The sequence below is a fragment of the Cygnus atratus genome, chromosome 17 (genome assembly GCF_013377495.2).
Source record: "Cygnus atratus isolate AKBS03 ecotype Queensland, Australia chromosome 17, CAtr_DNAZoo_HiC_assembly, whole genome shotgun sequence".
NCBI classification, from domain to species: Eukaryota; Metazoa; Chordata; class Aves; order Anseriformes; family Anatidae; genus Cygnus; species Cygnus atratus.
Window position 1 is genome coordinate 3228468 of NC_066378.1, and position 25918 is coordinate 3254385.

Genomic DNA, 25918 nt, shown 5'->3' on the forward strand with positions numbered 1-25918 from the left:
GGAAGTGTTTGGAGAGAGCAGGAGAGAGAGAGAGAGAGAGAGAGAAAGAAGCAGGCAAGCAGCTTGCGTTGGATAGATCTTTTTCTTCCAGGCTGGGTTTTCACATGCTGATCCGCAAATAAATAAATAAAAGGAAATATGCACACGAGAAGCCTGATCCCATTGTAATTTCCATTGCCAAAGGGGAAAATATACACATACATATATATATGGAGATGCATTGATTGCATGGAATTCAACAAGCAAGGTAACAGCTCTTCCATTGCCATGTATGTCCGTCGGTGTCTGTAATAAGTGTGTGTGCGTGCGTGCGTGTGTGACCGGGAGAGAGCGAAAGTGCCTGGCTGGGGTCATTGTTGTACACAAATTGTCTGTGCCGAGCCTGCAAGGCCCCGGGAGCCGCGGGGTGCGGGGGGGGGCCGTTCTCTGCAGCGCTCCCGGGGCTGGCTGGGGGGCCTGGGGGGGCCGCGGCGTACGGGGCGAAGCGAGCACAGGCTGGAACAAAAGGCTTAGGGTGTTTTTTTTTTTCCTTCTTTTTTTTTTTTTTTTTCTTTATTGCAAACCCACTTGGTGCTACTTTAGCAAAGCGAGATGCATTTTTCATACAGCCGCCGCGGCCTGGTTCTGTCAAGCTCCATTTCTTCTCAGAAGCTCTTTAAAGGGGAAAAAATTAGAAGCCGCGGCTCGCCAATTGCTCCGAGTTGGTGGGTTATTTTTTTGACCCCCCCCCTCCCCGATTGTTATTATTATTTTAAAAATCTGTTTAATTATGCCTGGACCCACCGACGTGCGGAGCGCTGCGCAGAGGCTCGCTGGAGCCGGGCTCCCCATAGCTGGGTCCCTCTTTGTTTTAATAAAACATGCTTTTTTTCCATCGCCCTCCCCTGAACTTTGCCGGCTTGGGGGGAGGGAATAAGGGATCAGAGCTGGAGGGAAATCGATTAAAAATGAGTAGCTGGGATTTCCGAAGCTGCACCAGGGGAAAAAAATAAAAAAGGAAAAGAAAAAAGGGGGGGAGGGAAATTGAAAGAAAAAAGAAAAAAAAAACAGCTCGGGAAAAGAGGAGGAGGGGAAGAGAAAAGCCTTACATGGTCTCTGTCTCGGGAGCTTCGGGGCTGCCCCGGAGCCCGTGCGATCTGCCCAGCCCGGGGCCCTGCTCCCGCTGCCGGCCGCGCACTTTCCGCGCACTTTGCGCGGTTTTGCTTTGCCCTGCAGCCCCCGAGCGCAGGCCGCCTGCTTGGGGCGTTGTGGGAAAGGAGCATTGGGAAGGGCGGGAGGGGGGCACGGCCGGTGCTGGGAATGATCTTTAGCTCCAGAGGTGCGGACCCGGAGTCCCTTCGCTTTTTGTCCTTTTAAATTATATATGGTGTATGTATAAATTGCCCACCACTAGCAGGGAAGATCATTTTCTCTCCCGCCCCCCCCCTTCCCACTCCCAATTTTCCTCTACATTTAAAGGAGAATTGCCTTTTTATTTTATTTTTGTTTTAAAGGGTTTTACATATTGTTGCAGGGAGAAGGAGAACTCATTTCAGACCATTCTCGTGTACTTAAAAACAATATTGTCTCCATATGGTTGGCCTTTCAAAATTGAATCCTCTTCTTTGAAACATGCGAGAGATATTTTTTTTTAAGCTGCTAAAACTCTAAACTCCTTAAGAACAAAAAACCTAACAGATAATTCAAACGCTTTTATCTTTTTTTTTCTCCTGCTTTGAAACTTTTGCCATTCCTGATGGAGCCTTTAAAGCTCCATCAAAATACTGCCTTTAAAACCCGCCGTTGTTACTCGCATCGGACGTAAGCCGTATTTTTTAAGCTCGGTTTTCTCTGCTGGTGCAGTTTTACTCACGTTAGGGCTTTGCTCGCTTCAGCCCCGAGCGCAACCCGCGTCCCCAAGCCTGTACGCAGGTTACCTTGTACATTATCTGGGCCGATGAATTTACTCACACTTTTATTTTCCAGTCGTCTCGTCCAGCCGACGCTGCTTGTCTTGCAACTGTTCGGGCCGGGGGTGTTGGGTTTGGGGACGAATAAACGGCTTTTTTTTTTTTTTTTTTTTCCCCAGAAAGGTCGCGCTTCGCAGGGGTGCAGGGAGTTGGGTTTTCTTAGAAAATGGGGTCACACAAACGGCATCACGTTTCGGGGGCATTTGCCTGGTGGCAACCAAGCTTCTTCTCCAGGGGCTTCCACCTCCCTGGGAGGACCGGGGAGGCTTGGAGCCTCCTCGGCCTCAGCGAACCCGGCCTCGGCCCGGGGGCTGGGAGGCTCTCAGGGCCGGGGGGAGGCTCTGCCACCCTCCCCAGGGGGGGGACACCCCATCTCCTCGGCCTCTCGTGCCATGAGTCCCTCGGTCCCCGGCCAGGTGCCCCCACGCAGCCCCCCAGTGCGCTCTGCCATCGGGCTGCGGGAGAGAGGCTGTTTACCTTTTTCCAAAAGATGCATTTAATAATACCGCCTCCCCTCTCTCCCTCCCCCCCCCCCCCCCCCCCCCCCCCCCCCCCCCCCAAATCCTATCATCCCTTGCGGGCTGCGATAATAAATAAAAGTCTTTATTTCTCCCTCTCCCAAAGTTAAAGGGCCTCGTTCCCTTCCCCGAGCGGCTGGAAGTGAGTTGCGGGTTCGCCCACCAGCCCCGCAAGCGCCGGGCTCCGTGCATGTGAATTTCTATATTTATATATATCTATTTTATTAAACGTCAGCCTTGACTTCTGCGCCTCTTATCTCTGCTCTCTCCCCGATGTGTGCCTGCAGTGGGGGATTCGGCGAAGGAAGCTTGTAACATGGCGGATAGCGAGGAAGGCTTTGGGCTCCCCACCACGCCGGCTGACTCGGAGGCCAAGGAGCTGCAGGCTGACGCCAAGCAGGACACGCAGCTGGGGGCCCCCAGCAAGCCCCCCACCTCTCCCCAGGCAGCCTTCACCCAGCAGGTAAGGACCCGGCCTCAGCCAGCCTCCCCTTTGCTTTTTATTTTTCCCTTTGCTTCGCATTTTTCCCCCCAGCTCTGGGCAGCAAGGAGTCCTTTTAGGCCCCACGGGAGAGAAAACTCCCACCTGGTTGTCAGAATTTTTTTTTTTTTCTCTGGTTTGCCATTATCCGGGGCCGTGGCCAGGCGCTGAATGAATGGTGAACGTGTTCGTGGGGTGCGTGGGGGGGGGGGGGGCACGGGAGGAAAACCCACCAGAAACATGCACCCCCTCCTGCACTGACACTCACGGTCCCACGCGTCCACACCTGGGTGTGCAAATGTCCCCTGAGGCCATGTGCACGGATTTCTACGTGCCCACGGACTCCCGTGCCTCTCAGCGTGACATTTACACGCAGACGAGCTCCCACCCCACGGCCGGGCGCGCACTTACACCGCTCTGCCCGCACCCACGCACCCGAATGGGGGGTCATGCGTGGGCACCCCCGCAGCCACGAGGGGCTAGGCACCCCCGGCAGTCCCCCTCGCACCCCCCCCACAAGCCCTCGCCCCCCCCCCCCCCCGCCCGGGGCTCTGCGTGGTGCTGGGACACGCGTGGACTCCCCCGGGGGCACACCAGCCGCTGCTCCCCTCATTGCCGAGGAGGGGGCTGGGGGCATCGGTGGGGGGGGGTGAAGAGGGGTTTCAGCACCGAGCTCGCTCGCGTGTTCCTCGTGGGTAAATCCTCACCGGGAGACCTCACGCTCAGTGCCTGCTCGGCCTTCGGCCTTCCTTTTTATTTAGGAGGAGGAGATGTGATTGGTTTAGGGTGTGGGGGGGAACAGCTGGGTATTGCTCCCCACTCCCAGCGCACCGAGGATCCTGCCCCGGGGCTCCCCTTGCTCAGCACCACTGGGGTTCCCCTCGGCCTCCCCCCGGCTCTGCAAACCAAACTCCCGCTTCCCCCGGGGTTTGGGGGCTCCGAGGCTCCCCGGCCGGGTAACCCGGCTCTGCCTCCCTCCCTTGCAGGGCATGGAAGGAATCAAAGTGTTTTTGCACGAGCGGGAGCTGTGGCTGAAATTTCACGAAGTGGGGACGGAGATGATCATAACAAAGGCTGGAAGGTAAGCAACGAGCATCCAGCAAGCCCTTCGCCCCCCTTTTTGGGGCCATGGGGCTGGATTCTCCTTGGTTCACGCGTGTTTGCAGGGATGGCTTTGAACCGGGCTGCCCCTCCGGGCCTCCCCACGCGTGTTCGCGTGTTCTGTGGGTGCCTAGCCGCTGCTTCCCCGAGCCCCGGGGATGTTCGTGTCTCCCGTGGGAGAGGCCACGGGTGCGTGTCGCGGTCCCGGGACAGCCCGCACAGCATTGCCCGGGCTGCTCGGCTCTGCCCCGGCACTGCCGGGCCCTCCCTGCGAGGATATATTGAGGAGAAATTGTTTCTTCTGGCTCTTTTCTTAACCAGAACAGTTGGATCGTTAATCCCAATTTCAGGCCTTTGGAAGCTTTCCAGGCAAGCGCGAGTTGCAACCACTTGGCCAAAAGCTAACCTTGTTTAGAGCAGCTCGCGGAGCGATTTCGTTATTATTATTAATTATTATTTTATATATATTTTTTTAATTAAAGGAGCAGCCCCGTCCTTCTGCGATTTTGTAATGCCTTCCGCTGTTTCCCGAGGCTTCTTATTTATTACGTGCTCATTGGGGAGAATATAACCAGAACACCCACGCCACCCCATTTAAAAGTCGATGTGGTCTGAAGCTCCTGTTTATGTACTGATATCGTGGCTGTTTAGATGCAGAGATAGATGTGCCCGCAAATAAATAGCATGCGTATCTAGCTGTGGCCAGATACACATTTCTATACGTGTGTGTTTGTCTGCGTGGGTGTGTAGAAAAATATACAGCCTCGCAAACCCAACTTTATTGGGACTGGGCGTAATCGCTTCCATGAGCGGCTGAGTAAACGTGATCCGCAGATATATTTATATGTGTACGCGAATATATTTGAGGCGATTTAACATTATCCCTAATATTGACGTCCTGGAGGGCTGTTAAACGGATTGCCTAAGGCAGAAACCCAGGAGCAGTTTCTCCGGTCCCATCAGCAAACTCCTGTCGCGGGGCTCTTCTTGTCGCGATGTTAAATTCAGCGACTTACCTGCCACTGCCTCGGCACAGAAATAGATTTAAAAACAGCTTTAGACTGCGAGGGCACAACAAACCACGCGGAGCCAAACTTTCATTTTGCTCTGTCATCTGGTAGTTGTTGTGGTCTTCCAAAATTTGCCTGAAGAGGGAGGAAAAAAAAAAAAAAAAACAGAGCCGGCTGCATAAAGTTTTACAAATAGATTTGTCTCACGGCTCTCCTAGCTTTTGAAGCTCCCTGCAAGCTGAAAATGGCGATTTCTAAAGGAAAAACGGCGGTGCGGGAGCTGGGGACAGCCGGTGGCTCGGCGCCGGCTCTGCTCGGGGGTGCAGGGACTTCGCGAAAAAGCGGTTTATTTTTCCCAAAAAGCAGCTCACGAAGGGAGACAGACACGAACCACCTTGCAGAAATTTCAAACAAATATCTCCACGGCTAGGAACCTCGTCTGGAGAGCAATAAAATAGACATTTACAGCGCGGGGTCTTTAGGGGAGAGCGCACGCTTTACCGGGGTAGATATGGGATAGTTTTACTTATTTATACAATTCCTTCTGTTTATTGTTGGAGAAGCCCGGGATCTTGTTGGTCAGGTGTTTCCGATGAAGTTACAGATCGTCGTTCAGGTGGAGTTTGGTTTCTTCGCCCTCAAAACGTTAAGGCTAAGCCCCAACTTTTTCTGTTACGGCCCTTTTTTCTCCCCCTTCGGCTTTTTACTGTGAATTTAAAAACCAGCCCAGATGCCCTATCGCAGAGATAAGAGCCCAAGGCTTGGAGAGGAGTGCAGTATTTTTAGAGGTGTGGGGTTTTTTGTTTATGCGTGGTTTAAGTCAAGGGATACGTTTTCATCTGCTTTATTTTTAAATATTTGGAAAGCTCAAACTAAAATAACATCGGTGTTTTAAGTCTCTGCCTCGCAGTAATGGAAAATATTTCGAAAAACCCCTGTCCTCAGCGTGTATCTGAATGTTTCCAAGTATTTGTCAGGTGTGTTTGCTGATGTCTTTGTATGCGCACGGATTCGGTGTTACACCTGAGCGCCTGTATTTTTTCCATATCTGAACATAGAACCGTTGATACACACGGAGGCTTGTTGAAATATACGTATTTTAAATACGTACATTTACAGAAATATATATATTTTTACTTTCTTTTTTTGGCAAATCTCCCCTGCTGTTCCAACACTTTAAACAAACAGGAAAGTAACTTGCTTCCAAAAGATCTCACGACCGGATTTGTTTATTTTATTTTAATTTTTTTAAAGGAGTATCGAAGTATTGGCAAAATAGGTGATAATAAAGACAGGAATACACGAGCAGGTAAACAAATAAAGCTGCCAAGCTCGGAACTACGACTCAGCCGGGAGCCCGCCCGGCTCCCACGCCCCAGCCCGGCTGCAGGGGCCACCCCAGAGCACGGCATCGCCCCTTTCTTAAATGCCCCCTCCCCGGGCTCGTCCTCGCAAACACACTCACAAAATCACCTTGAGAAACTTTCCCTTCTCTCCTTTTTATACTGATGTACTTATTTCTTTTTACAGGCGCATGTTCCCCAGTTACAAAGTGAAGGTCACTGGACTTAATCCAAAAACTAAGTACATACTATTGATGGATATTGTACCAGCGGATGACCACAGATATAAATTTGCAGATAATAAATGGTACGCAACCCCGGGGGGAAGGGGACGGAGGGTTGCTTCGTGTCGGGAAACCTGGGCAACACGGGCTGGGAGATGCTCGCGAACCGAAGGCGAGCACCTCTTGTCGGTGCTGGGGCTTCGGGTTGCTGCTCGGGAGAGGAAAGTAAAAATAAATAAATAAATAAATAAATACAAATAAACAAGGAAAAAAAAAAGAAAAAGGAAAAGGAAAAAAAAAGTTGCAATTAGCTAACAATACCTGCAATCCCATTTAACGATGGGGACTATTGGCTATTGTGGAGCGGATGGTTTAATTGTAATTAAATATCTGCGGGCAGGGAAACGGTGAAGGATGGGTACGCCGCGGTTGCTCTGGTCCTGGCTGGGGTGTAGGTAATTAGGAAGGGGGAAGGATGGGGTTAAACGGGGAAACAGCGATCTGGGACGGGAAAAGTGCCAAAGCTCTCAATTAATTCTCCGCGCCGTGCGTGTGTCTGTAAATGTCTTTTCTCCCGAAGACCGCCCGGCTGCCTCTGAAACCCGGGGCCACCTGCGCGGTGCTGGGACACCCAAGGGTGTGGGTGCCTCCGCCGGAGCTCAGTGTCCCTGTCCCACGCAGGTCCGTGACGGGGAAGGCAGAGCCGGCCATGCCCGGCCGCCTCTACGTGCACCCCGACTCCCCCGCCACCGGAGCGCACTGGATGCGGCAGCTGGTGTCCTTCCAGAAGCTCAAACTCACCAACAACCACCTCGATCCCTTCGGACATGTGAGTCCACCCACGGTGGTTTGGGGTCGGGAGATGCGGGTTCCCACGGGGGAGGGCGGCCGGCAACCCACGCGTGCTCCCGTGGGTGTCCCCACGCGCGGCATCCCCCCAGAGCCACGAAGGGCACGGTCCGAACCCTTTGTCTTGGTGGGGTGTTATTTTCTGCCTTTTTAGGGTGGGATGAACCCCAGTGATGGGCACCCCCAGAAATTCCATAAATTATTAAAAAAAAAAAAAAAAGGAGAAAAAAAAAAAGTATTTCGCAGCGCTGCGTGGGAATTGATTACAGACCCCAGGGCCCGGCTTAATTGACTATTTAGCTACCTGGTTTTAACCTCATGGGGAGTCTCCGAGCGGTAAAATCTGCTCGCTGCCTCCGCGAATTTGGCTAACAGGTAAAATCTATCAGGCGTAATTATTCGAGGAAATAGGACCTAAAGCCATGCGGATCCCTCGATCCAAAGGAAAAAAAAAAAAGGCAACAATAATTAAAGACAATAAAAAAGGAGAAAAAAACATCCCACAAGAGCTTCTTGGACATAAAAAGGGCTTTGCTAGACCCAAGGGACCGTGAAAGCTTGTGTGAATTCTGCAGCCAGAAACAGCTCGCCTTCGAAAGTCTCCAAAGATACGTGTTTCTCTGAGCGAATGTATATGTGCATGTATGAGTAATATATATATATATATAATTATATATATAATTACTTAAGCGGGTATCCGAATGCAGATCCCACCACCCCCTTCCAAGAGCGTATTTTTCTCCAGTCTCATTTCAACACTTCAGTTTCATTTTTTTTCCCCAAGCTTTTTTTTTTTTTTTTCCTCTTTTTTCATGTTAAATCTTGTGTTCTTAAACACGCCCACGTGGGGGCTGAGAAGCGGCCGGCGGAGCCCTCAGCCCACCCCAATGCCGAGCATCCTTTGCCTAGCCCCCGTTCCGTCTCCAGGCGGGGGGTGTTTTAATTTATTTTATTTCATTTTATTGTGTTTTATTGCCTTTACCGTGGGACCTGGGGAGAGGCGCTTTGCGAGCGCTGCTTTCCAGGGCCCAGGACGTGCCAGGAAATGGGTGGGGAGCTCGGGGGGCACCTCTCCCACCCCAGGGGCGGTTTTTTCTTTTCGGGGGGGGGGGGGGGGGGGCTTTTTATTTTTTGGGGGTGAATGTGGAGAGGGGGAAGGCATCCCCCCGCTGCGAGCAGGCGGCTCTGGGGAAAAGTCTCTGCAAGCAACGCCAAAGCTCTTGGGGCGGGGGGGGGACACGACAAAAGGGACTTCAGAGGCGGAGCTGCACCGGGAGCCTCTCAATTAGCGTCGCGGTAATGAAATTAAAACCCATTAGATCGTTCACCGTTGATGTCTGCGGCTTTCCCGGATGTCAAAGCAATTTGCTTAAACCCCCGGGACGGGGGAGGCGGCGAGGCCCGGCGTCGGGGCGCGCTGCGTCTCGCTGTCGCCAGTGTCCCCCCCCCTCCCCAACCCCCCCCGCCACCGTCCCCAGAGATTAACCCGGTACCGAGGAGGGGCCGCTTTTTATCTCTGAAACAGCGCTTCCCTCCCCACCACCCTCCTGTCCTCGTCCTGCGGGGGTGGCAGGGTTTGGGGGGGGGGGGGGGGGGCACTAAATCGCCCCCCTGCTTCTCTCCCCATATCTTGTAGGGTTGCTGGGGAGGGGGGCTGAGATACCCGTGCTGTCGTGGTGGGGGCTGTGGGGGTAGGAACAGCCCCCACTGGCTGTGGCAACACATATTAGGGTTCCTGGGGTGGTGGGGGGGGAACACAGCAGCACAACCCAGGGCTTCAGGGCGGGCAGCAGGTAAGGACTCAACTTGCCCTGCAGGCACAAAGGGATGCTGCTTGGGGGGGTGGGGGGTGTGCAAAAAAAAAAAAAAAAAAAAAAAAGCTCCTGATGGGCTCTTTTGGCTGTGGCGAGGCTGCTTTTCTGGGGAGAGATGCCCCCAGCACAAGTAATATCCATGCTTGGGGGGGGGGGGGCTGAAGAGGAGAAGCTTTTGGAGAGGAAAAAAGCTTTCTTGAGAGGGCCTGCTGGTCCCTCTCTTCTCCTCTCCCTGTCTGCGGGCTGGGAGCTGCATGGCGTTGTGCCCCCTCCATTCCCACGGGATGTCCTCTCTTTCTCCCCATGCCCAGATCATCCTCAACTCCATGCACAAGTACCAGCCCCGGCTGCACATTGTGAAGGCCGACGAGAACAATGGCTTCGGCTCCAAGAACACTGCCTTCTGCACCCACGTCTTCCCCGAGACAGCCTTCATCGCCGTCACCTCCTACCAAAACCACAAGGTGAGGGGCTGGGCTGGCCTTCGTGCCGGGCAAACTGTGTCTCCTCTTCTTCTCTGCCTCCTGCCACAACTGCTTTTGAAGTCCTCTGCTCCCCTTCTTCTTTGCTCCCTTCCTTCTCCCTGCACGCCCTCCCCATCCCTCGGGTTTTGTCCCGTCCCCTGTTATTCCTGGCGACGCGCACAAAGCATCCAAAGACTTTAGGGCGAGCCGAGGGGGAATGAGCTCAACAGGATGGTTTGCTCAGAGAGGAGACGACCAACCGAGGAAGTTGGCTTTATCTCCTTTCCCCCCATCGGTCAAAGGCTCTCGTAATCTGGTGCTGGAGAAGGGAGCCGGGCGCTCCCCTCGGCGGCCAGGGGGCCCTGATAACCCGGGCTGGCTGCGCTTCGTCCCTTTGTTCGGGGCCGGCTCCTTCCCTGCCGGCCGAGGGCTGCGGGGTTGGCAGCAAGACCCTGGCAGGAAGGGAGGCTCTGTGCCTGCAGTCGCTTGCTCCTGCCCCAGCAAAACAAAGCAAAATATATGAAGATGTGGCCATTTGGGCTGTCCCAGGGTGCCTCCGCATGGTTTCCCCTAATGGTGTAGAAAGCAGGGCTTTTACTTGTCCTTACAGGCAGGTAGGATAGCTCCCTTATGCTTGACATAGTGAATTATGTGATTATTATTATTATTTTTTTAATGGAGAAAGGTCATTTAACACCCTGGATGCTTTCCTGGAGATGTAACAGGGAAGCTCCTAAACGTGCATGAAATGGTCGCGTTTCCTCCGTCCGCTGGTTGGCCGTGGGGCCGTGGGGAGCAGAGGTAGGCTGGAGAAGAAAGAGTGTTTCACCGTAGCTAGGGAGAAAAGAAAATACTTCCCTGCCCTTTAAAATAGGAGCTGTTGGCACGACCAGGAGAGGCAAACTGAATCCAAGTTGAGCCCTCGCCAAATTATGCCTTAAATTATAACTCCGCTGTGGATGCTATAAAATCAAGTTTAACTTCTGCTTGATGGATTCGGAGAAAGAATATAATATTAATAGAACTGGGAGTTAATAAAACAGGACACACTGCTTGCTTTAAATACATTTCCCTAGGAGAAAACAGACCTGAAGTTAACTGCTTTCCTTTGAAGAAAAATAGGACTCTTTTGTAGAGAAAAAAAAAAAAAAAGAGCATGCAAATAAAACAAAGCGAAGCAAAAACATGTAAGCACAGTAGTTTGGGAAAACTGCCATATTAGGAGGAGCAGGAATATTTGATTGTAAATCAACAACATCTGGTTGATAAGAAATGACATCTGCATATCCGTCTCTGTCAAAACACACACACTGACGAGCGCATGAATCCCTACAGACACACATGCGCTCGCATCCCAGCAGACACATGCACACGCACACACGCAGACACCACTACATATTTTACACACCCCCTACACATTTTACACACACTCGCATCCCTCCATCCCCGACATGTGCATTCCTCCTCTTGCTGCACTGACTTGCTTGGGGGAGCGAGTAAAAGCGAGGCCGTAGCCCCAAGATAAAGCCCCAATTGAGAAAGATAGGGCCATAAAAATAAACCAGGGAATGATCTACCCTAAATGGCATCTCCCTCCAGGGAAAGGAATAAAATTTGCAGCTTGCCCCAGTGTGGGTGAAGCTCAGCACTGGTGCGCAGCTGATGCTGTTGCCGGCACAGTGGCACAGGAGGGGTGATGGCCGTGGGGGGTTGTCCACAGGCAGAAACCCCAGCACAGCTTTCACAGTCGAGATGGGATTTTTTTTGTGCAAAGCACATTTTCAGGTTGCAGTGGGGACTGTGCTTCCCATTGCCATCAGTGGTCGCAGGCTGTCTGTCTGTACAGAGCTCCCCAGGGAGAGTCTGTCCGTCCGTCCATTCCCACATCTCGTCTGTGCACTACCTATTTATTCCCATTTACAGCTCCCACTTCTACCCATCACCTGGAGAACACCCTTCACACACATCCTCCTATCCACACAGTTTTTATACACTGAAGCATTTTATACACGCAGCTTTTATTCACTGACATGTTTTACTCGCATATATACACAATAATCTATACATACCCATGTTTTAGGTTTCAAGAGCTATGCTATATGTGAATTATATCACAGTATTAATTGTATGACTCGCCCATAAGTGTGTTTGAGTCTATGCTAACACAGCTTACAGAAATACCTGCCTGATTTCAGATCAGTCAATTTATTTCAATAGCACAGCTGCAATCCCCATACAGGGCTTGTACTTATTTCCCCTGATATTTTAGGCAGCCTGCAAAGATATTTAAGCCCACTGGGCTCTCCCCCTCCCCAGCCCTGCTCCCCAAAAGGAGGGTTAAGCTGCGAAGAAAGTTTTTGTAAAGTTTTCAGTGTGCTTGTCAGCAGCTCGGTCGGCCACCTTCCCCCTCTCTTCAGCTCTGAGAAAAGACCCCAGAAATATTGAGGTGTTAAAACAGGTCACATGCGCATTTCATTTCCTTGCCGTTTACACAATGGGTGCTTGCAATCAGGTTGATTCCCAAATATTAACTTCCCCCCCCAGTTAAGTACCGTTTCGCTGTAGCTTAAATCATTGTGTTACTAGCTCATATTTATTAGGTACTAGCTCTCTACTTAGGACCAGGAAATGAACCCTAATAGACAGAAATAATTAAGGTTCTGCCCTCTTGAGGTTTCTTTCAAAAGCAAGAATTCACAACAATTATTCTCATTAATTTTTACAACCTACTTTTCCCTGTTAGCTGGACTTGGGCTTTATATTGTTTTTCCCCCCTTAGGATATCCGGTTTTATGCTGATTTTTTTTTTTTAACCCCCTAAGTTATTTAACATTCTTGGTAGCCCAAATTCTTTTCAGGAAACATCACCCCTAGCTGGGATGCTCTGGACACCATAGTGATGCTTAGAGCCTGAAGACAGGTCGGGTGCATTCCCAGGTAGCTGGTGGGCAATGATGACTTTTAGCCTTTCTGCTCCAAGTGCGTGGCCTTTTGTTGCTCCGTTGACAGGACATTGTAGATGTAGGTGCTGCTGGGCACAGGCAGGTCTTCGGGCTCAGGATTTGTTGCTTTGGGAGATGGCTTCTCCTTGGCTTTGGTCGCAGGTGGCCACATCCATCGCTTTGGTCTGTCAGAGGCCATGAACATGGGGGCCTGGCTTGCATCCTGTGGGGTGATGAGCACGTCTCCTCTTTGTCACCAGCATTTTGGGTAGCCCTTGGTGGCTTGGGGACCTTCCTGATGACCTGAGCTCTTCCCCTCTCACTGAGCTCTGTGGGGGCTCTTTGCATCCCTGCTCTCAAAGGTTTGGTGGGAAAATGCTTCCATCAGGAGACCTTGTTGCTTTCACAGCCCCTCTCTGAGCTGCTGCTCTGCCTCTTGGTCCCAGTCTTGTCCCTGTCTGTCCAGCAGCTCCAGGACAGGGTGTTGAGCCCACTCCTGGCCCCTTTGGGTCCCTGAATCCAGGCCCCCTCCCCAGGCTGAACACAGGCACCTTGCCTCTCTCCACTCTGGCCCTTCCCCACCTCCTCCCCGCCAGGCACTGTGCAGGGTCTGTCTCTGCTCGCCCTCCCAGTTCAGCCAACAGCCTCCTCAATGGGCCCCTCTGTCTCACACCAGTAACTCCGACCAGCCACTGGCTCCCAGTCCCTCCCATTTCCTTCGCTGGTTTCTGGGTTCGGCATCCTCCCCCCTGCCAGTAGCCTCCCCCTTCCCCTGGCCTTTCCCTTGGGCTCCGAGCTCCCGTTCCCCGTCCAGCTCCTCCACATGGCCCAGCCAGATGTCCGTAGGCTCAGCAGCCACCTTGTCTTCATCCAGTTCTTTTCCTTCCCGCTGCCCTGGCTTGGCTTCCTCCTCCTCCACGCTGACTTGGTTTCCACCTGGGGTATGTGAGAACGCAGAAGAAAAAGCCTCTGTGCTTTCAAGCTGGAGGCCCGGCCTCCCAGTTGCTCCCAACACAGTGGCTGCAGGGCCATGGTCACCTGCAGGTATTTTCCAAAATGCCCAGCTTTTAGGATAGCTTCGAGATAGCCTCCAGGAGAGCCCCGGGGGGCAGAGCTGTGTGTTTTCCCTTGGCTGTGGTGCTCAGAAAGCAAAGATCAGGTTTGGCTGATAGGAAAATAAGTCCATAAAAAGGAGCCCAGAGCAGACACCTGCTGTGGAACATTTCACTCCTAACAAAGTTTTGCAGAGTTATAAGCAATTGAAAAAAAACTTATCAATATTGATAGTTTTAACCATGGCCATAGCAATATTTATGAGTCTGTAGAGACACATACCTGTATAAATACTTGGATGTGCAAAGAAAAAAAAGTAAAGAAAGCATGTTTCTTCCATCTAACTAGATGCAAGGCTAAATTTTATCATGCTGGAGCAAAAGATGCCGTTGGAAATGTCTCAGCAGACGTGTTTTGTGGTCAGTTAGCCCAGAGAAAGGCGCATGGAGGAGCGGCACTGAGATTTCATTGGGAACTGTCGCTTCCCGTTAAAGTGAAGATGAACCCATGGGTCAGACAAGCACTGAGAAGTGTAAATCAGGAAGGCTTCGCTGGGGAAAGCTCTCTTCTCAGGAGGATCTGCAGCAGCATTAGCAGTCAGTGGTCAGAAACTAACTTTGCCATCACTTTCTTGAAGTAACAAATTAATAAACAAAGCCCTACAGTTTTATTGAATCTATGCTATATAATTTACCCCCGGGTGTTCTGTCTTAATGACCTTGCAGGACGTGGTATTTTTTTTATTTTTAATGATGTAATTGTCATTTGACTTTCTGGCAGCTTTTTGTCCCCAACCCCAGTGAGTTACAGTCAATTAAACAGAGTTTTGCTGTGGCAAAGTTGATCCAGAAGAAGGTAATTTCCACCCATTCGTTTGCTTTTCCACCTCTTGAATAGTTTGTAAGTCAGACAAAAAGAAGCCAAACAAAATACCTTCTGCAGGGCTGTTTTCTAAAGCAGAGATTCACCAGGTTGCTCGTTATTTTCTCTTTGTTGCGTGCATTTTTTTAGAACTGGCTTGGACTTGGTGCTAGAGTTGGTACCCCGAGGTATCACCTAGAGAAGCTGCTCTGAAAGCTCCTGCTGAAATCGATCTGAAGCACACCGAAGAGCTCAGGCCTAATTTAAAGCCTTCTTAGAACCACGGTTTCTGATACCTTCAAGGTAGCAGATCCTGAATTTTAGGCTATTTGAAGTTTGCTGTGCTTCACTTGGGGCTTTCTGCTACCAACACATGTTAATCCCATTGTTTCTAAGAGTGTTCCCAATGAGAGTTAGGGGACTTGTCCTAAAGCAACATGTTCACAAGATCAAGGTCACTTACGATATTTTGTCTGATGTTTGTGGGTGAATAAAGGCTTGATTCGTCAAACAGGCTATTTAACCAAGGTGCTTACATAAAGGGCCAACGTGTTGATGTCTCCTCCTTCAGTTAGCGGAGAGTTTGGGACCCGTGAAGGCGATGCTGCCCACCCCAGGGCCCGCGTGCCCTCTGGCAGTGCCCATCTCCCTCCATCCCTTCCAGCAGGAATGCCGGGAAATGAGGTCCCTAGTGCAGGCGCCTTGATTAAAATGCTTACGGTCAGGTTGGGATGAATCTGGCCCTTTGTACGGTGGTGTGCCCGTGCCAATACTGTAAATCCTCACTCCGTGAAGGACTTCACTTATGCAAGCAAATATTGCCATTGGGTTCAGCAAGTGAGGACAACTTGTACATTTTGTGCGCTTCAGAATGCAGATTAAATAGCACAAGCATTCAACGTTTGAATAATACGTATTATTCATTATAAAAGCCACCACCTTGATGGTGGAAACCGGTAGGCAGTTTCTTTGCAAAATACAAAGCTGGTTGTCTAATTATTCAGGGATTTTAATTATAAAATTTGTCCCGGTTTTACTGCTAGAGAACGTCTCAAATGACGTATTGGTCCGAAAATATTGTTTGTTCACCCTTCTCTTTGAAATCTGGAATACGTGACCAAAAAAAAGCAATGTCTGTTTGTGTACTCAGATTCTGATTTAATGGGAACACCCATGGGGACAAGCACATGTGGGTGACGGGGGCCGTGTGTGCGATTTGGGGCTGAATTAGGCAAAAAGGGCAAGTAAACGAACGGCCTTCGGAAAAAAATATGCTAAAAGATGAGAAAGCAGCAAAATAATCTGGTTGTGCAGACACCTGGCAAGGTCTGCTGTTGACACAAGGCGAGCCAGATTTTTCTCTTTGAATTTTGGTGAAGGGATGGGTCCAGCTGGTGAACACGAGCCTCTCTCTGTTCTCCAGCCATCCACCTCGGGCTCTTTCCTTCCCGTTGGCACCGCCGTCGGTGGGACGGCAGGACCATGATCCCACCAGAGGCGGTGAGAGCATGAAGTCCCTCCAGGGGCAAACACGGGGCTGTCTCCCCTCCCGAGCGCTTGCTGAGGGCTCAGACTGCCGGGCTGTGATGGAGAAAGGGAAGAAGGGGAACTGCTGCCTAAATATTAAAAGTAAGCTGTATGAGATTTTGCACAGAGACCGCTCCTCTCCTCTCATCCTAAGGCTGGGGTCCCTGATTTCTGCCCCCAACTGTGTGTTGTGGACAGATTTGTTTCTTATAGCAGCAAATTTATGGCTGTGTTTCTGCTGGATGAGCCAGAGCTTGAGCTGCCCTTGCTTTGCCATGCCAGCCCTGGCATGAGGCTGGCACTTGGGGCAGTGCAGCTAGGTCACACCTGGTCCGGCCTCATGGGTAAGGTACCTTATCCTGGGTGAGGGTACCTTCTCCTTAGCAGCTGCTTTAAATGTTTAATTTAGATATTGTGAGAGGACCAAAGTTGGGTGCTTGAGGAGGATTCAAGCTAGCAATCTTTAGACACTGAAGGTAGCAAAGTAGTCCCCCTTAAATCCTTCTAAACTGGGAGAGAAATATTCCCCCAAGGGAGATGGTCAGAAATGGAGTTGCCATCCAAGTGCCTCAGGTAGTTAGTCCCTGCAGTGCCTCCAGGTGTGGGAGCTGGGTGGGGAAGAAAATCAGCTGTAGAGCATCTGCAATCCAGGTAACTGCTCTGAAATACAGCAAGGGTGAGCCTGGCAGCCTGAGGGAGGCTCCAAGATCTAAGATACGAGGCTTGGATTGTGCATTGATGAGCCAATACTTGTTGGTGTCCATGAGGTTTGGGCAGTGCTGCCCTCATTGCTGGTCTTCTGGTCAGCACAGCCCTTTCTGTCCCAGCAGCAAAAAGTAAGTAATTTTCCAGCTTTCCTCCAGTGAGAAATATTTGTCTGTGCAGCCCCATGTTAGGTATGGGCCAAGCCTGAAAGAAGTGAGAGGTTGTTGACAGGTGATATTTTTCCAGCAGACAGATCTAGAGGAAAGCCCATCTGGAGTGGTCAGTGCCTGAGCTGAAGGATGATTTGAGTTCCTGAAAGCTGTTTTCTCCCGCATCTCTACCGGCTTGGGTTTAATAAACAATATCCCCCCTCTCTCGGGCCGTGCCTTGGACTTGAGATGAACCCGTTGCATTTCCTCCCTTTCAGATCACCCAGTTAAAGATCGAGAACAACCCCTTTGCCAAAGGTTTCCGTGGCAGCGACGACATGGAACTCCACAGGATGTCCAGGATGCAGAGGTAACGCGCGCTTTCATCGCGGGGACCCCTCGGGTCTGGGACGACTGTTCAGGCTTCGCTTTGCATGTCTCTTGTGGCTTGAGCTAAGCAAGGACTTAGCAGCAGGCCCTTCTCTGGCATCTGCTTGTGCATTTTAGGACATGCTGGTGAAATAGCAGCAGGATGAGAGGCCAAAATCCAGGACTTCCTGCTCCGAGGTTAATGTCTTAACCATGGAGTTGCAGAAGCATGATCTTATGTTGGTTGTCCTTTTGGCCACAGGGACCTTGTATTTCCTTGTCACTTGTCTCCATCTGGAACAATCTCTAGCCTCTCTGTCTGCTGCTGCACATGGGTTTAAACTTGTCTAAAGCAACAGGAGGCTTGGACTAGCTCTGAGAAGCTCTGCTCATCCAGCTATTGCAGGGGAGCTGGTGGATGTTTTTTCCCCAGGTGGCAGTGCTTTGAAGTCAAACCTCCGAGAGCAGGTTTGCTAAGGGTTCTCCTGATGCCTCTGGAGACCTCGGTGCATTGTGCTGGTTGCTGGCTTTCAGAGGGTCTTTGGCAGGAGGGGAAACTTTGCCTGGTTGCTTCTGGATGTGTGGAGCAGGAGCATAGGCACAGTGGTTTCAGGTTGAAAAAGGAAGGTGTTAAAAAATGTTGGATCTCCAGGGCCAGGTGACTAAAGAGGTCTTTTTGGATCTCAGTTTTGGATGTAAGTACTTAAGCTGAGACCTATACCTAAAGCCTGTTTAAAAATCCTGTTTCAGGTCCTTTTCTAAATGTCAGGTCCTGCTGGTAATTAACTTCACATCTTTCACTGAACTTGGAACTCCGTCCATGTGTCAAGTTACTTCCTGGTGCAAATGTTTTGCAGGAACATTGCCATACCCATGATTATACCTAAGACAGATGTAGAGGCTCAATATAGCATTTTCCATCCAGGAGGGCAGGAGTGACTCAGATTCCTTATTCTCTGGGACCAGCAGAGCTGGCTCTCGGTGCGAGGCTGCAGGGACATGCGCTGTCACCTTGTGCTGGCACATGTCCTTCTGTGGCCAGCCCAGGAAGCTGGAGTAGATCTCTCCAGGCTGCAGGTGGTCACTGCTGCCTGGAGTGCTGATATCAGTACAGATGAAGAAATTTCTTCCCTTTGCTGTATTTAGTGACCTGATCGTGGATCTCAGAGCCTCACAAATCCTGCTGGTGGGCAACAAATAATGCCTGTTATCATGCAAATGCTTATACCCCCATCCTCACTCAAATCATCGAATCATTAAGGTTGGAAAAGACCTTCAAGTTCGTCTGGTCCAACCAAATGGGCAAATATATGCCTACATACAAATGTTTTAAGGCTTGGATCCAAAAAAGCCAATAAACAAGCAAATATATATATACACACATATATATAAATAACACTCTTCTCAATCTAAATCATCTCTGTGGTCTTCTGAATGTGCCTGGTGTTCCCTGCTTGCCTGCCCTTTCCAACAACTGCACAGATGCTGGCATTGCAAGTCAATATTTATTTCTTTATTTTCCTGCGCACTGCCACTTGAAATAGCTTCACCCACCCACCCCCCAGTGCCAGCCCCCCCTCTGCTGGAACTCGAGTAACGATGTTCCCAGCACATTTTTGCTGCTAAACTACCCTTTCATTATGGTCGATGGAAAGATTTGAAGGTTTACATTCATCGTGGGGTTTTTGGAGGGAGGAGGAAGAACAGCGAGGACTATTAGAAGGGCTTCATGCCATCTGAAGAGCATGGCACCCAGCCATGCGGAGCTTGTGCTAAAAATTGCTTGGCATTTTTGTGTGTGGCCTGCGGTCAGAGTCAATGATACAGTGAACAGAAGCACTTGGAATATATAAATGCATGTGCTCAGACCTGATGCGGTTGAAAGGGTTAAAATCCCCAGCGTTGACTTTGCAGGGTAATTTTTGATGCTCACTTCCTTAATAACTTATCCTCTGTGCACATAGCAGGGAAATGACTCTGTACCTTTACAAAGATTATTTTTTTTTTTAAGGGAGAGCAGGGTAAGTTGTTGTGTTAAAATAAAGACCCATTCAAGGCTGAAAGCATAGACAAATATAAGCTCACCTTCATGGACTTTTATATATCAGAATTAATACAAAATCTATTAATATATTAAAACAAAAAATATATAAGGAAGAAACATTCAGCATTTGGTATATTGGAAAAGTATGACCTACCTTTGGGCCTTTATGTTTAATATAGAAATATATATATTAAAACATGATTAAATACACTTTAATATATGTGTGTGCACATAGGTAGTGAAGTTGTTTTCTCCATGAACCTGCTCCCTGGCTGGCAGATCCTGCTCCGTTGGCTTTGGGGTAGCGATGGCTGTATACGTCCTTGGAGAACGTGGTGGGACACACTTTTAGAGCAGTTCCTTCATTAAAGAAAAAAGGTAGTTGGAAAAAAACATGCTTTTACAAAACAGTGCACAGCCTTTAGTGCCGGAAACCGGTGACCTGACATTCATCAGGTCACTGGTCTCATTAGGGGGTACAGCCACGGAGGGAATGAATTTTTCATGCTGGGGAAAGCACCTTTGTTTTCTTTACTTGAATCTTAACTGTGCCTTAAGTCCCTGCATAGGACCATCACAGAGGGACATTTCCAAGCTGACAGCAGACCCAGAAGAAGCCAACCCCAGCAGAGAAGTCTGGGAGGCAGTGCTGCCCTGCAGGATGTGCAGGCTGGCTTACAGCATCCTGATTTTGGGGAAAACCCATTTCACTAAAGGCTGTGGTCAAGGCACATCCCCTCCTCAGCACTTGCACACCTCAAAGCAGCTTAGGAGGCACGTGCCCCATGAAGACATGCTCCTAGCACTAATCCTTCAGGTCCTAATGTGCTGCTTGGGGCATGGACCTGGTGGGATCAGGTGTGCACTGACTGAAGGTGCCACCTAGAAGCAATGTCCCCAGGCTGGGCTGTGTTTCTGGGCTCCCTCTGTGCAAAGGGTGCTTTCAGAGAGCAGGACTGCTTATCTGTGAGAAATCAGCTTATCAGATGGGTGCAGGGTGGGCTGAGGAACCTTCTCTCTGCCTGCAGAGTCTGAATGATTTCCTTAGAGCAGACAAGCAGCCCTAGGTGAGGGCGATTCGGCTGTTTAGCACCCAGCCTTGGCAAGTGGCAGGGGCTGCGGGGAAGGAGGACAACGCAGGGAAGAAAGGTGAATTTTGACACCAGGACAGAGGTCTCAGGTACCTTGCTGAGGACTCTCCCCTCTCTCTCTCTGCAAATCTTTGTGTGCTGTGGCCAAGGAAGGGCCACGTGTTGGTGGATGTGTGTGCGAGCACAGCCCTCTCCGTGATCTCCTTTGCAAGGCCTCCGTGTTGGTTTTTCCCCTCTGGTTTCCCAGAAGAGAAGTTAATAAGTCTGTCCAGGTAGAAGACTTCACTGAGGAGCATTATTAAGCCTTTCAGCAGCAGATGATTTCATTCAGAACGAAGAGCCATGAGCTCCAGAGAGACCCAAATTCCAGTGAAGGCAGACTTCTGGTACATGTTCACTTCCCCCTGCCTCCCCTCTCTTTCCTGAGGCATGCAGGACCCCTTCAGCAGTTTCATTGACAGGATGAGTGCTCTGGGACAGCATGCTTTTTAAGTTTCCAAGCATGAGATCAAGTTTGTTGCTTTCTTGATTTTTTTTTTTTCTTAAAAAAAAAAGGGGGGGAAAAAAATAAGGAAGACATGTTAGAGGAGAATGGAGAGAGATGTGAGTTATACTGCATCTGTATCCTGTGGTCATGCTGCAAGTGAAAGGCATAAATGAGGTAAAATTTTTGTAGTTGTGATGCTGGAAATATAAGAGCAAAACGGGCAGCAGAAATTCACAGAGGGTGAAGTTCGCAGAGGGAAGATGAGACCTGTATTGCAGATGCCAGTGTAGGACTTTGCCCAAAAAATTCCCCGTGCATGAGAGTCAATGGAGCTGTATTAATAAAGCATAGCTATTAGCTATTGAGTGATTCGGGTGGGGTTGCATGCAAGTTATATATATGTATTTTTAATCTGTAATTGCCAAAAGACAGCAGGGGAGAAATGTTTGTGCATCTGGGGCTAGAGCAATGTGAAAGAGCAATTCTGTTAAACCCTTTAACTAATTTTGCTGTTCATTTGCAACTCCCATTGTCTTCAGCGGTTATTATGGGTGCTGAAGAGCTTCTGGAAGTCTCAGACCCTAGTTACTGTTTGTTCAAATTACTGCAATTAGTCATTGAAGCTCCTCATTGGGAAAGCTTTTGAGTAGAAAGACGATTACGTGAAAGGGTGGCTCTTGGCTCCCTGGATGGCTATCCTGGGCCTTTCCAAAATGAGCCAGATACAGAGCGATGTGCTAAGTGAAGGAAAGTGGCAGTGTAGTTCAACGCTATGTATGTGTTTTCTCCGTCAAAGATCACGAGCTGTAGCTTGCTTCCTTTGGCACCAATCCACAGTAATCTTCCTGGCTCCAAGGGAATTATTCCAAGTATTTCCCGGTGTAACTGAGAACAGAAACTGGGCCAGACCCAAAGGATATAAAATCAGTACCGTGATTCAGAACTGGCACAGCGGAGAAGCTGGTGCATTTTTGGCTGCCAGTAGAATAAATGGATGACTTGCTGGGCTCTAAAAGTGTCATCTACCCTGTCATGCTGCCATCATGTTGGACTGACGGGTCCTGTTCTGCCTAATGCAAGTGGGTCTCAGTCTCAGCAAAATGACCCTGCTCTCATTGCATCTTCTCATTGCATCTTTACATCCACTTTCATTTCCCATGTTTTGTCACTGAAATCTCCCAAGAGCCAAATGCTGTCCGAAATGTTTTCAGTGTGAGACTTAGAGTTGTAACATCTGTTGGAGAGATGAGGTTTTCCTCCGGCAAATGGCCCTGAGGAAAGTTTCCTGGTCAAAGCCCCAGTGGAAACTGTAGACTTGAACACCATTCTGTAGAATCTGATGTAAATCAGATGAAATCCAAAATAAGGCTCTATGGATTTCACTGGAGGGTATCCACAACTCTTTTAAAGTGAGAGAGTCAGCTCAAGAAATGCAGGGTAGCTGCAATATCCTCCATTGCTGGCTCTGTCCAGCAGGACCCAATCTGCAGCAGCTCAGCCCAGCATCAATGCTTGGTTTCATCTCTGGCCAACATCCACCCTCCATCTACTCTCATGTTCTTCTTACGTGGTCAGCAGAATTTGTCTGCGGGACCCTAGCTTTTCACTTGCCTTATGATGGTAGCTCTAGGTCTGTAGCATTTTCTCTTTGGGTTCATTGCAGTGGTCTCTTTGGGCTGCGGTGCTCATTCGAGAAATGGGAACACTGGTTCGTAATGTGCACCCAGACCAGTTGAACCCTCTCTATGTGTTCAGCTCAGGACATTTGATATGCTGCTGGAGCATGCTGCTGTGCACAACCTTCCATGTTTCTCTGTGGATGTTTTGCATTGTTTTCCTAGACACCCAGCCTAGGGCATTATTTTTTTGGGGAGGCTGGCCTGCGGTCCCAATGCACAGAGAGCTCATATTTGATTTGAGGTAAGAGTGAAGGAAGTACTCAGGAGTCCCTCTCTCACCAGGTCCTCTCACACTGTAGATTATCCACCTTAAGCTCTCCAGACAGTCTCCTGAGAATGGTTCGATTTTATTACAAGATGTGGGAAATAAGCTGAAATGAATGCACGGTGACAATTGTTTGCTGGTTTATTTTTTTCCTGGGAGGTGTTATATTTATTCCAGTCACATTTTTTTTTCTCTTCCTCTCTATATCTTTTGTGGCTGACTTCCATTTCTTTCCCACTCTCAAGTCTCAGCAGGAAGGACAAAAATTGGTGGCCTGGGAAATACAAAATCAAATGCCTTTGAGTCATGTTTGAACATCTGGAGTAAGGGTGTGATTCCACGGATGTGCAGCCGTGGGTGCTGAGCAGATGGAGAGTGCAGGGCTAGTAGGACAGCAGGCGTTTGTCCTTCCATAGCAAGCACCTGTAGGAGTTAAAAATCTCATGACACTTTGGAAAGAGTGGAGGGGAATGGCTGGTTTTGGTTTTTGATATACCGTAAACCAGCCTTTAGATTAGGAATTGTCATCATGAACAAGATCTAGACAAGCACCCGGATTAGGGTCTCCAAAGGATGCTGTGAGAACAGGGCAGCACAACCATGGGGAAATCCCCTTCCATTTCATGTCCCTCGTGGAGGTATTGGCATAGTCCTTGAGGGCTGATATTTAATAGCTCTTTTGAAGTCTTGTTTCCATGAGCTACAACAGCTCTGGAGAGCCTTGGTATATTTGCTTTGTTAGGGAAAAATCAGAAGCACCTTCTGAAACCATTTGCTTAGGGCCACTAGGGACTGGGTGTTGCAACATGGAAGCTTCCAAGTTATAAACTGTGGATTTTTGAAGAGCTTTTAAACTTTTTTCTTTTGTCTGCCAGCTGCATTTACTATGCACTAGCTAGTACATTAGGAAACTTCAAGTCTGCACATGAAAATATGCTGAAAATTATTAGTCTCTTACAACATAGTGATAAGCAAGAAAATGGGCTGGATGCCGCTCTCTGAAGATTTCTCATTTTTTCACAGTTTTTATTGGTTTGCAGAGGACACTGAGGTTTCCAGCGGTGAGATTACAAAACCTCCTTGAACTTCCTCCTCTGAATCCTTTGCTAGATGTGAATGTGTGGCATACGTGACCTCATCCAGCTCCCGAGTCTGTCCTGGTGAAGGCGTCATTTGGCTGGGGAAGATGTCACAAGATGTGAAAATGGGACAGATTTCCACCTTGCCCAGTACAACTCTCCCTTCCTCCCAATGCCCCTCTGCTATCATAGTACGCGATCTACAGTACCCAAATATTCATCATTAGCCTCTCACAGACTTTAAATAGACCAGCAACAGCTTCCTTCCTTGTAAATTCTTTCCCCAACCAACTTTTCTTCCAATTTTGTAATTTTCAATGAGAGAAAAAAAAATAATTTATTAACACATAAATATGAAACCATAACTTGCATTCTGGCCCAGGAACAGCAGTCTGTCCTGTGCTGTGAGGACAACTGCCTATATTGCCAGTGTTAAGTCAGGCTTTTTTTTCCTCTCCTCCCAGCCTCTCTGCAATTTTTTTTTTTTTTTGGACAGCAACTGTTCTGGACACAACAATCATTTTGTGCCAGCAGTGAACAAAACATTTCATTCCATTAAACTGTGGCCCAGGATTACAACCAGCTATTTTGGGAATAGTGACTTTTAGGCACTGAAAAAAAAAATCTGATACATTTTTAAAGACCAAAGGATAATATAAACTGGTAGTTGTGCACACTCCATATCGTGTGCTCAGGAAACAGTATAAATGTTTCAAGATGACTGTTGTGTTATAAGGTACCAAAGCAATCTTTTTATTAGAGCACAGCTCCTGTAAGGAAGAAAAATGTAGAAATGTGGAGATAACTGCCTTTGTGCACGGAAAAACAAAGCAAAAGGAAGAAAATACTTTTGATATTTAGTTAGAAAATACTTTTCTTCCTCTCCCTTTCAAATAGTTCATTTTTTGGCAAAAATAGCACCCAACATGTTTTGACTGAAATGGAAATATTTCGGTCCGAGAGAAGTCCTAGAGGTGCCTCCTGGGAACTGCTGCTTGGAAACTTGGTGTTTCCAACCTGTGCTGGCTCCAGCGGGGGTCTGGCTGCTCCACGCTCCTTCTGACAGCCACGGGGGCTGTGGTTTCCCTGGGGAAATGCAGTCGGGGAAAAATTTGGCTCCCATTGTGCAGCAGGAGTGTGGGACCCTGACACAACCTGTGCTGGCACTCCAGGGTAAAAACATTGCAGTTTAAGGCATACAGCTCTATTATAGAAAAGAAATACTTTTCATTCGTGAGAAACAACTGTGTTATTTTATTTCTTCCCCTGCTTCCCCCAGCTCTCCATTGGGTCAGAAAGCGTTGATTTAGGTGAGCAGTGTCCAGATGGGGGCTGTTCTCAGTGTTTGGATGTCTCTTTGCAGAGCGAGGGGCTGACGTTGGTGGAGGTCCCTGTGAGCTACCAGGAGAGTTTACTGTAAGAAATGCCCATGCAGATCTAACCCCACTTGCAAAAGGGGAGAGGATGGCTCTGTCCAAAGGGGACATCCAATTCTCCCAGCACTGAAGCAGTGAGAAACTATGACTGCAGTTACCTTGGCATCCTCCAAAAGAGCCACAGAAAACGTGGTGTGACATCAGGCCATAGTGTGTCCCCATCCTCCTCCATGGCAGCTTGTAGGCAACACACTGGGGTTTAAAAAAAAAAAAAAAAGTAAATAAACAAGGCTATGCCATTTTTGGGAGGGGTGTGTGTCACCTTTTGGCATCTTGTCTCCTCGTAAGAGAAATGTGCTGAGGATGCAGCTTTGGAGTATCATCTCCATGAATATCCTTGCATGAAAGTGGAGCATGGGTGGAGCAGACAGCTGAAAACCATGATCTGGTAGGGCTGGGAGACCTCCTAGCACCTAGCAGATTTGGAGATCACTTGGAGATAGGGAGGTTTGAAGGCCATAGTTCTCAACTTTCCTGC

General features: G+C 49.2%; 1 protein-coding gene across 1 annotated transcript in view; it reads left to right on the forward strand.

The window, feature by feature from the left end:
- The first annotated feature begins 228 nt into the window (after positions 1-228).
- The window catches only part of TBX5 (T-box transcription factor 5), a 36169-nt gene continuing 10479 nt past the window's right edge, over positions 229-25918 (forward strand). Inside the window, exons 1-7 of the mRNA XM_035556849.2 lie at positions 229-247; positions 2755-2930; positions 3935-4029; positions 6590-6709; positions 7308-7455; positions 9601-9753; positions 17269-17360. Of these exons, the coding sequence (XP_035412742.2) occupies positions 229-247; positions 2755-2930; positions 3935-4029; positions 6590-6709; positions 7308-7455; positions 9601-9753; positions 17269-17360 (803 nt within the window). The remainder of the gene's footprint in view (positions 248-2754; positions 2931-3934; positions 4030-6589; positions 6710-7307; positions 7456-9600; positions 9754-17268; positions 17361-25918) is intronic.